An 11,324-nucleotide genomic window follows, 5' to 3' on the forward strand; every position below is an offset into this window, starting at 1 on the left:
TATATATCAATAAACAAACTGCAGTTAGCCTAAAGGTTTTCTGCCAATCATATTGCCTGGGGGGTTCAATTCATATTTAATGCAATTATGATGGACACTAAAGGTAAAACATGTTTTGTATGCTCTTTTCCACCTGTATTGTGTTCAAAATGTATGAGTGTTACAATACAATCATTCCTCTTTATATTCTGAAGTACAGAGGGCTTTGTTCACATAAAACAATGTGTTCTAATTAATAAAACACTTTGTTACTAAAAATATTAAGATAATGCCTCATTTGCATATCAAATGTAACATTTCGGGAAACTTGTACACAAAATAATTGTTTTAATGCAAGTACTCAACTGCAGATGTTTAATACTGTCGTGTCTCTCTTAAATATGACAATTTACTATTCAATGAGCTTGTTAATTGCTCAGGAGGGACGTCTTCAACCGCCACTTGACCGCGTTGACCCGGATCAGCGGGGGCGCGTGCTACACGCTCATTCATTCCTTTGTGATAATACACCAAGCGCGTGGAGCTAAAATAAATACACGGTCACTGATGATGCTGTAACAATAAAAAAATATTACCGTGCGCGTACCCGCTCGGGTAACCGTGCGACAATAACCCACCTCTCACCACTACCGTTGCCTTAGTTACCTGTGTACCCGCCAGAACGGGTATGCGCACGAGCGACCATTGAGCAGGAAGGAAGGAGAGAAGGAAGGATCGAAGGGGGAGAGAGGCAAGGAAGGGAGGAAAGGAAGGAGGGAGCGGAATTAGTCAGCGATAGAGGGGAGGAGAGGAGGCGAGGCGGCGGGTTGTTATGCCGAAGTGGACGTGGCGGGTCCGGCGGAGTTAGCTACAAGTGACCGAGGCGGACAGCAATGCACCGGACCAACCGCAGGTAACATACCACTAGCCCCTCCGATCTTTACAGCTCAGCCCCGGTGTGTTGCTTCTCTCCTCGCCGCTCTGCTCAGTTTCCGGCTTCTCCTCACAGCTTGCACCGCACTCTCTGACAGATCCGCGCGGGTCGCCGCACAGATTTCATAATTTGACCCTTTTGTTTCTGAGCTGTCAGCAGCTACCCGCGGAGCCCACCCCGCATGCTAACCGTAGATAGTGCCCCAGACAGCGGAGGAGGATAGCTGCTCTTCTCCACCCGCCTGTCTCTCTTGCCCGCTTCACTCTCACTTTCTCCCCCCGTGCTAACATCAGCTAGTTAGCTTAGCAGGCTGCCAGTGTGATAAACAAGATGGCCACTGGCTAGCTCTGCTAGCTAGTTAGACATGGCATCTTGCCCTGTCTTTGTATGCCAGAAATGTGCGTTTAAATAAATGTTCCTCCCCTGTCATGCGGAGTTTTCTCCCCCGAATGGAACAACCACCGAAACTAAACCTCCCCGCTGATGAACCGGGGGTAGCGGTGTTATTGTGAAGGCATCCTCTGAGGGGAAAATCACCGCCAGATTGTGTTTGCTGCGGGAGGCTGCGTGGCGGGTTGAAAAGGCTACCTGAGTGTTTGCAGAGACAGGTAACCCCCTCACATTCAGCCCGAAGAGAGAGAGGACTGAGCGGGCACACCGAGGGCAGCAGACAGGGCTCAGCAGGAACTTAATGGCCTGTTTTCAAAGAAAAGTAAAGACTTCTCGTAGTTTGACGTTAACGGCTGATACCAGCCTGCAAACTTTACCGTGTCGTGTGTGTGTGTGTGTGTGTGTGTGGGGTGGCCTCTGCAGCCAACAGGAGTAACAGTTCAGAGACTCTACTGCAGGAAAAGCATTATCACTTTGAAAATACTGCACTACGGCTACATGTCCTGGGTTTAAAACGTTAGTAAAAGTATTGAGTTTGCAGTAAAATGTAATTAAAGTACTTAAATAAATGTGTAATTTGTAAATAAATGTGCAGTGAAATGTAGGTAATTTTAAAATGTTTGAATGCACAGTTAAATTTAGTTAAGGTACTAAAGTAAAGTTATCCTTTTTGCATCAAGCTGTATGTAAAATATTGAGTTGAAAATATTGTGCAATAAAATGTTTCTTCTAGTGTTTTATATACAACTCTATTTAGTGCAGTACAAACACAATAGCAGAACATTGAAAAACATGAGAAAAGTACAAGTTATACAGACATAAATACCAGCACACTCACCCAGTGCGAACATAAAATTACAAAATATATATAAATACATCACACTCAAACTCTCAAAGCTCTTTTGTTTTAGCTTGAACTTTATATATATGAACCATATGTCTGTATATATAACCATTTCATCCTCAGACAAAGACCTGCAATCTGATCCACAAAATCTATGGAGTCATAGGCGTAATATTGAAACAAATGTGGAAAACAAGAAACTAAATGTGTAAAATATATGTATAATTGAAAATAACTTAATGATTTTAAAGCAATTTTATAAGTAGGGGAAAAAATCCTAAATTATGTTTTACATTTAGTTCTTTTTCTTTTGGGGTCGGTACAAAATGTAGACTTAGGGAAGCAAAGATATGTCGACTGTGATTGGTGTATCCTCGTCACATGATAAGTAATGCTGCGTTGAAGGTTGATGTACTTCAAAGTATGGGCTCCCTGAAAAATAGACAACAGCATCACTCGCATTTGAGCACACTTTCCGCGCATCAAAGAAAAAAAAGGAAAACAAGCGTGCATAAAAAGCAATATGTGTACAGCTGCTTACTCTATCTAGTGTCTTGAAACGGTGTCTTTCACTTTGTTGCAGGCTGGTTCCAGTCCGGTGTGGGTGGTGACCACAGCAGTGAGGAAACACTCTCAGGAACACGCTCCCCCCCGCCGCCACTCAGGACGGGTACATTTCTACAGCAGAGGGAGGGAGGGAGGAAGGACCCGGGCGGAGAGGGTTTTGGTCCCGAGCGCTACCCGAGGTGTTGTACCGCAGAGAGGTGAGGAGGAGCAGCCCCGCCCCTCACCATGACGGACTTGGAGGCTGATTGTTTGAGCCTCGGCCTGCCCCCCGAGTGCAGCTCCCCTCCCCCTTCCCTAGACGCCCCCCTGCAGGTGGACTGCGTCCCGGAGGTAGCTGAGCCTCTGGTGATGCTGCCGTGCGTGAAGAGTGAGCCGGAGGACGGAGACCTGGAGCCTATATGCACCGTGGATCTGTCGGAGATCCAGCCACTGTCCACCGCCGAGCTGGGCCACGAACAGATCAAGATGGAGATCAGCGGCCTCGACTACATCAAGTCGGAGCACCACGGCCACCACGGGGATCAGCACCTGGACCACTTCAGCCACAGCGACGCCACGGAGCTTGATTACAAGTCCCACTACGAGCCCAGCTCTGTTTTTGACTACATCTCCCAGGTACCCCTCTGCTCACAGTAGGTTTGCTTTTGCCTTTTATGATAGTCAGCTGAAGGTAACAGTAAAGGCAAATCTGATTCCAATAATCCTACTATAATAAGGTCATCTTTAATTACACCCACAACAGTTAAGTGTGTGTGTGTGTGTGTGTGTGTGTGTGTGTGTGTGTGTGTGTGTGTGTGTGTGTGTGTGTGTGTGTGTGTGTGTGTGTGTGTGTGTGTGTGTGTGTGTGTGTGTGTGTGTGTGTGTGTGTGTGTGTGTGTGTGTGTGTGTGTGTGTGTGTGTGTGTGTGTGTGTGTGTGTGTGTGTGTGTGTGTGTGTGTGTTCAAATGATTGCACATACAGTAATACACAGAGAATTGATATTGGATGAATTGTGAGTAGCACTGCGGACCACTTGTAGCAGTGCTATTATGCTGTTACCATGGTGAATATGTACTATATGACTAAATCCATGTCAAGATATTTGTTATTTTTAGCTTTGACCGTATTATATAATAACATTTTAAAAACAAAACAGATATTCATCTCCTAAACATGATTTTCTTTTAACTTTGTCGACAATGTAAGAGAACACAGTGAGACGCATTAAAGGTCCCCATATGATGCAAAATGCACTTCTTGCTGTCTTTTATACATCAATATGTGTCCCCGGTGTGTAAGGAGACTCACAAAGTGTCAGAAAATACAACCCTCTTTCTTTTGCTCCTTACCCACATCTCTAAAAACGGGGGTACAAACGAGCTGATTCAGATTTGCTTCAGTTATGACATCATAACCAAAATGTGGTCTGGCTTTACAATCGAACTCCTGGCAATGCCCCGTGTGTGTGTGTGTGTCTGTGTGTCTGTGTGTGTGTGTGTGTGTGTTCAGCAGGACGGACTTAGAGTATTTGTGTATATATAATACTTATATGTCTCTGTTCTAGTGGTAAACACTGAGAAGTGTTTCAGAAATAATGCTGGATGTGGTTTGGAACATAATATGGGGTTTAATCACGGCAGCGTTTAGCGAGTATCTCCGTTAGAAACTTCTCTCTTCAGAGGAGAGATCATGACGCTCCAAAGGGGCGTGGCCAGCTTCAGCTCAGCTCAAATTTAAAGCGACACAGAATCAGCACTTCAGGAACAGGGCTGAGATAGAGGGGGATGAGTCATGCTACAATGGGGGATCTGTTTGGTATTTTGAGCAAAACACTTCACAGACAAGTTTTGTATAGATAATGCCCTACATTATATTGTTCAAATATAGCACAATAGGAGACCTTTAAACCAAAAATATGCATGAAGTGGCTCTAAATAGGAATGTAATGTGACTCATTCTCACAGTTATCAGCCATGTCATTAAAAGTTAATTATATGGTATTGTATCAGCATTCAAGAATATTTGTAGTCAAAATGGCTTTTTCCGCCTTTTTTTATATGCTGTTTACCCATATCAAATTCAGAATTTAGTGGTGTAGTGATGATCATAAGGGCTCATGGACAAAAAGCATTGGGATTATTCCATTCCATTTTAAATGATTGTAGAAAATAAGATTTGTGTCAAACAAACTTTTCTGATACTTAAACATTTTGTTCAGCAGGATAATCTCCACATATTATCTAAACTCCTAAACTAACAGAAAAGAGCTTATGTTAGATGAACTACATCACCACCACTAAGCTAAAGGCAGCTAATGTTTGGTGTGTTGATGTTCAGTCGTTTTATTTCGCTTCTTAATAGCATCCTCTGTTTTAAAGATGCATAATAGTTCACCAGTGGGGCGAGACATGAAAATCTCTTCAGCTTTAGTTTACCAGAGACCATATTTCATCATTCTAACCTAAAAGACACATTATTAATAATAATAATAATATTAATAATATTAATACATTTGAGTTATAATGCCCTTCCATTAAAGATCTCAAAGTGCTACAGGTTTTAAAAAAAGGGAAAGGACATAAAAACAAGATGAGCAGTTTTCTTAAAGAATAGAAAAGGTTTTAAAAAAGATCTAAATTGAATAAAACTGTTGACTTCAAGAAGAGGAAACCAGATGTGGTAAAATGCTACCTCATTTCCGGGTTCAGAATATTAGTGTGCATGTTTAATCAAGTCATTGAAGGGCAACATACTTTAAAGTTGGTACACAGGTGAGCCAGGAAGTCTTCACAGGAAGTGGAATGACTATGTATTCTGTGGATGTTTTCACAGTAACAGAAACTCCACCTCACTGTAACCGGCTCGATGTATAACTGTTCGACCTGGACCAAAAGTAAGCCCTGCTAAAGAGACTCCGGTCCTGATCCTGATCTTGTTAAGATAATGACAAATCTTTTCAAACAAATCTTTTTAAATAGCTGCTTAGCCCTGAGCTCATCCTCTCTCACGGCCCTCGGCTTCAGATGGATTATAACTGCTGGTTTTACTTGACTTCAATAGATTTTATTCACACTCAAAATACACATTTAGCAACTTTAATTATTTGACAGCTTTATAACTAGTCTTTATAAATTAAGCTTTTTGCATACAAAACTCACTTAGAGTTTATAAACATGATGCTTCGTCAATATTCAAACAAGAAAAGCTGAAACAATGCGTCCATTAATCTTTAAGTTCACTGGCAGAAAGTGCATTAAAAACTATTTTGATTTATGTACTTTTTTTAAAACACATTTTCCTGATTCTAATCGCATACATTTTCCATGCAGCCCAAAAAAGGACTTGGCCGTGTTAACCTTTTTATTCCAGTGTGAGTGTCCAGAGGAACATTTGCTGCAGGTCCCCAAGATTACAAACAGCTAGAAAATACTGACGGAATCTTAGTGTGTTAACACAGGGGTAATCCTTGAATAAATCTGAAAGGCATTGATATTAAGAACTTAATTGGTATTAAAATGTAAAGCGTTGAAAATGCTCAGACATTAAATGTGGGATTTTGTAAATATAATTCAAATATTTTTCCAGTAATTTACCAAATGCCTCTCGCAAAAATGTCACAGATCAGGATAGTAAAATGTGTGTGTAAAGTTGATGACAATTATGTTATAATGTCACGACTGGAAACATGGTCACAAACCTATTCACGAGATGTTCACAACATGGGTATCTTCCGTTCTGTTTTCTGTCTTAACTTGTGATATGATTTGGTGTCATAACTGAGTGCTTAATGGCGTGCTGCCTGTCTGCTGCAGGTGACGGACACGCTGGAGTACATCAAGTCAGACCATCATGTGGACCTGCAGTGTTACTACACGGAGCTGAGCGGCCTGAAGTGTGAGTACCCCGATAACATGTCCGGCCACCTGCAGCACAACAGCCTTGAGTCCATCCACATGGCCGAGCTGCGCACCGAACTCAACAAGCTGCGGCCCGACGCACTGCTCATGGACGGCATAAAGCTGGACCCCGAGTTTGGAGCCGGTGCACTGTACGAGCTGCAGCCGACCGAGGTGGGGAAAGCGGCAGGGGATGCGGCGGGGCAGGGAGGAGGCGCATCAACCAAATCCCAGAACGCCGCAATGAGGAAAGCTCGCAACATGCAGGGGGAGAAGCCCTTCTCCTGCACGCAGTGCGGGAAGAACTTCAGCACGCTGGGTAATCTGAAAACTCACCAGCGCATCCACACCGGAGAGCGGCCCTACACCTGCTCGCAGTGCGGCAAGAGCTTCGGCCAGGCGGGGAACCTAAAGCGCCACCAGCTGATCCACACGGGGCAGAAGCCCTACGTGTGTGCTCACTGCCCCAAAGGCTTCACCAAGGCGGATGACCTGCGCTCGCATCAGCGGCTGCACACTGGCGAGCGGCCGTTCATCTGCGTCACCTGCGGGAAGAGCTTCGGCCAGTCCAAGGAGCTGAAGGCACACCAGCTGAGCCACACAGGAGAGCGGCCTTACTGCTGCCAGCACTGCGGCAAGAGCTTCACCAAGGAGTCCAGCTACCGCAACCACGTGCAGATCCACACGGGCGAGAAGCCCTTCACCTGCTCGCAGTGCGGCAAGACTTTCAGCAACTCGGGTGTACTAAAAACCCACGAGAAGATCCACTCGGGTGAGCGGCCTTTTGGCTGCACGCAGTGCGGGAAGAGCTTCGGCCGCCTCGGACACCTGAAGGCTCACCAGCAGATCCACACAGGGGAGCGGCCCTATGCCTGCCCCCACTGTGGGAAGACTTTCAGCCAGTCGGGCCACCTCAAAGCTCATGAGCAGATCCACAAGCGGGATCGTGCTGACACGGCCTGCAGCAGCAGCAGCAGCAGCAGCAGCAGCAGCAACAGCAGCAGCAGCAGCAGCAGCAGCAGCGGCAGTGGGGGGGGCAGCGACAGCAGCTGAACTCCACACCCTTTAACCTCTCGGAGAAACAAAGTATTATTACTCTTTTTTTATAAATACTATATATAAAGTTTTTTCCTTATGAATCTTTTCTTACATTTTCATACCTTTTGCATTATATCTGTGGGCAGGGTGCTCTGACTGATTTGCTCTTATGCAAGTGTCTGCGTGTGTTCATGTACTGTATGTGTGTGTGTGGGGGGGGGGGGCTGTAGATAATCTTTAAACTGAAGTCCCACTACTTATTCTGATACAAGCACAAATACTTCAGTGACCAATCTTGAGTACTTCATTTAGTTTTTTACTGAAAAAGACCAGCAGCTGAACCAGGACCGTGTTTACTCTTCGTCGATACTATTATTAGTAGTATTGTTATGAATACTATTATTAGTAGTATTGTTATGAATACTATTATTAGTAGTATTGTTATGAATACTATTATTATATTTCACCAGCGCTCACAAGTTTCCTTAGCACTTCACAGTGAGTACTTGTTGATTACACTTCACAGTTAAGTGTAACAGAATACAGAAACTTTTCGTACTTTTATAGCCTCATTCTAAATGTTTATCTGGATAAAATCCAGAGGCAATTTACTTCACTTCTGTTTACACTCAAAAGATGTAAAATATTGTATGTAAAAAAAAAAAGGTGCCGAGCCAAGAGAGTTGACGTTACATAAAAAAAGCCCTCTGAGATTAAAGTAGTACATTTATGAAAAAAGACTTAATTACGAGAAAGACAACCAAGAAGTAAGAGAAAAATGATCTGAGATGTTTTCTGAGATTAGTGGTCTTTTTTTTTCTTTTTTTCTAATTAAATATACTATTTCAATCTCAGACGATTACATGTTTTTTCCTCATTACTGTACAACTTTCATTTACATGCTGGTACAAATTTGAACATTTTCAGATTTAAAAAATGTAAACATTAATTTTACAAAAACAATAAATGAATCTTTAAAAACCCAGAAGGAAATAGGAACTTAATTTGCATTTCTTTTTAAAGTTAATTCAAATAAAGAAGGCACTTCCACTAACAGCGTAGTTAAAATCATCAAATTAGTTTGAATTAATATTCCATCAAATTAATTTTCCTCTATTTACAAAATTAAGTAGAGAGTTATGAGAGTAAATACAGATCTAGAGTCACATCATATAAACTACAATAAAAGTAGGGATGCACAATCTTTATTAGACCCAATATAAGGATGTCTATCATGAATTATAATCCAAATAAAGCCTACCATAGGAAGATTAGAAGAAGTATACAGTGTGCAGACAACAAAAACGGATTTTATGTTATTTAAAAAAGGTTTTGTTACCAACAAATGTGCTCATTAGACTTTATTTTGAATTTTAATCTTCTATTTTTATCAAGTTATCAACTTTTTTTTAAAGTGAATTGGCTGAAAAACTTCCATTGCGTTCATCCCTACTAAAATAAATAATGAACTGAAAATGAAACACTTAACCAAAACATGGAAACGTTCACACCTTTAATTATCAGTCTAGCTGCCAGTTTAGTGAACCTGGAAATGTTGAGTACCCCAAAGTTGATGGTAGTATAATACGGTCCCCAGCACATAGAAACTGCCGGATGCTAACTTGCATACATTCGGCAGTTTGTACCATTAGCATAAAAATATGGAGGTTATCATCCGGCTATTTGTATGTGCTGGGACCCGTACTATACATCTCTAACATAAAACTGAACTTCAGGGCTCAAAACAAATGTCCTCTCCTGGTTTTACCTCAGACAGCACCATGATTAAAAACAGAGTCCAGATTTAAGATAAGGGAAAAATCCTTTCAAAAACAGACAGATTAAAAATCTTTTTGTATTTTTGCTAAACAGGGTCCTGGTTCAGTCAAAGTACATTTCAATCTTTTGCCAAGTGTGTACTAGTACTTCCTGTTTGAGTACTTCCTGCCAGTTTACTCGTGTTTCTTCCCCGCGCTGGGAGATTACTGTATTGTTAAAAACCTAATGATATCATTTAGTGTTTTTTTTACTGCCTAGTATTGATCAGGAGGTACCGCAGTGACGATAATCTGCTGATTCGACATTCCTCTTGGTTTTTGTAGCAGGATTTAAAATCATTCCAGTTTTTAGCGTTGTCGGGCTCCACAAGGACCAAAAAAACCCAGACGGCAGCACAAAGAGCCCGACTCACCGATCGCTCACTGTGGACACATCTTTATTACCGCATTCCTAATAAAATATAAGAAGAAAAAAAAGAGCGTCTTGTACTGGAAAAAGATTATTAAAGAAACTAATGACAAGCCGGCTGTGTTTTGGCTTTATTTTTGTCTTTACATCCTTTTTTCAAGGCACAACACCATATTTGTATATTATTACAACACATTTCTTGTCATTACTACCTATGAGTGACACTTGTGTATAAACTGTTGAATAAATCTTGACCACCAGGGGGCAATGGAAGGTCATGTTTAAATAACAAAACTACTCGTTTTAAATTCTCATCTCCTTCATTTAATAAACGCAACTAACAGTATTTTATTTTCACATCATTTATTCACTTTATTATTTGTTTTAAATAATTAACATTAGAATGTTAATCAATCTGACTGTTTCTACTAAGCTTTGAAATCATTTAAAAATCGTAGTTTTCTGCAAGAAATACATTATTATTATTTTATATTAAAACATAATTTTTTCCTTTTTAATCTCAATTAATTCATTGATTAGTCGTATGCTCTGACTTACTCCTTTTTTTATGTTAAGAAATGTAAATGCAAAATATGACATAAATTAATGTTTTTTATCTTTTCTTTAACATCAAACATTTTTTAACATACTTTCTTGGATCTTTAATTTTGTTTATCTTTGGAAAACAGCATTTGACATTTCAAGATATGGAGACTTGTGATAACGAGAAAAAAATGTAAAATATTATTACGAGAAAATGGAGGAAATAAGATGTCTGAGTCATGGCCCTTCCGTATATTTGATAGAAAAACAAATGAGAGCAAGTGTTTATAGTTTTGTTGAATGTCTTTTATGTTATTATAAAGTAATGTTTGTCATGTGACTTCTTCCATCAATGAAGACCATGAGATGTCATTGAAAGCTCTGGAAACAGTAAGTTGGATTAATTTTTTTGTAATTTCTAAGATCAAGTTAATTAAAAACAAATAAAATAACATGTATGAATAATCGATTATTAAACAAAAGTTTGGAAAAAATCTTCAATAATTAAATTCAGAAACTAAATCCGATACTTTTCCTTTTTCAGATGTAAGTAAAATTGTTAATAGTGCAGAGAAAAAATACTACATTAAATGTCTAGAATTAGAAATGTTACCTTAAGTTATTAGCAAAAAAATATACTTAGAAGTAAAAAAGGCAAAAGTTACCTGCAGAATAATACAGTTGTTAAGAAGAAGCTAATTTTATCTGCTATATATTGCTGAGTAACAAAATATTTAATCAGCAATCATGATTTTATGTTTCATAAGTACAATATTTTCCTTTGAGATGTAGTAGAGTAGAAGTATTAAGTAGTAGAAAATGTATATACTCAAGTGCAAGTATCTCAAAATTGTATTAACCCTTAAATGGTTTCAGTATCCTGGGGATACAGCCATTATACAGGCTGTGTCCATGTGTAAGATGGGTGAAATAACAATGTAATTACGGTGTAATATTTGTGACATTA

At 40.4% G+C, this 11,324-nt stretch overlaps 1 protein-coding gene across 1 annotated transcript; it reads left to right on the forward strand.

Annotated features, from left to right (window-relative positions):
• The first annotated feature begins 663 nt into the window (after positions 1 to 663).
• si:dkeyp-113d7.1 (uncharacterized protein LOC407709 homolog) lies at positions 664 to 9,927 on the forward strand. Its single transcript, XM_063903526.1, has 3 exons — positions 664 to 892; positions 2,731 to 3,329; positions 6,506 to 9,927. The coding sequence occupies exons 2-3, from the start codon at positions 2,940 to 2,942 to the stop codon at positions 7,640 to 7,642; spliced, it is 1,527 nt and encodes a 508-aa protein (XP_063759596.1). The 5' UTR covers positions 664 to 892; positions 2,731 to 2,939; the 3' UTR covers positions 7,643 to 9,927.
• Positions 9,928 to 11,324: the final 1,397 nt, after the last annotated feature.

The sequence above is a fragment of the Eleginops maclovinus genome, chromosome 16 (assembly GCF_036324505.1).
Source record: "Eleginops maclovinus isolate JMC-PN-2008 ecotype Puerto Natales chromosome 16, JC_Emac_rtc_rv5, whole genome shotgun sequence".
Classification (NCBI taxonomy): Eukaryota; Metazoa; Chordata; class Actinopteri; order Perciformes; family Eleginopidae; genus Eleginops; species Eleginops maclovinus.

Coding starts and splice junctions, on each gene's coding strand:
- si:dkeyp-113d7.1 (XM_063903526.1), top strand. CDS start 2,940: ATGACGGACTTGGAGGCTGATTGTTTGAGCCTCGGCCTGCCCCCCGAG. Junction 3,330..6,505: donor TTTTTGACTACATCTCCCAG/GTACCCCTCTGC, acceptor TGTCTGCTGCAG/GTGACGGACACGCTGGAGTA.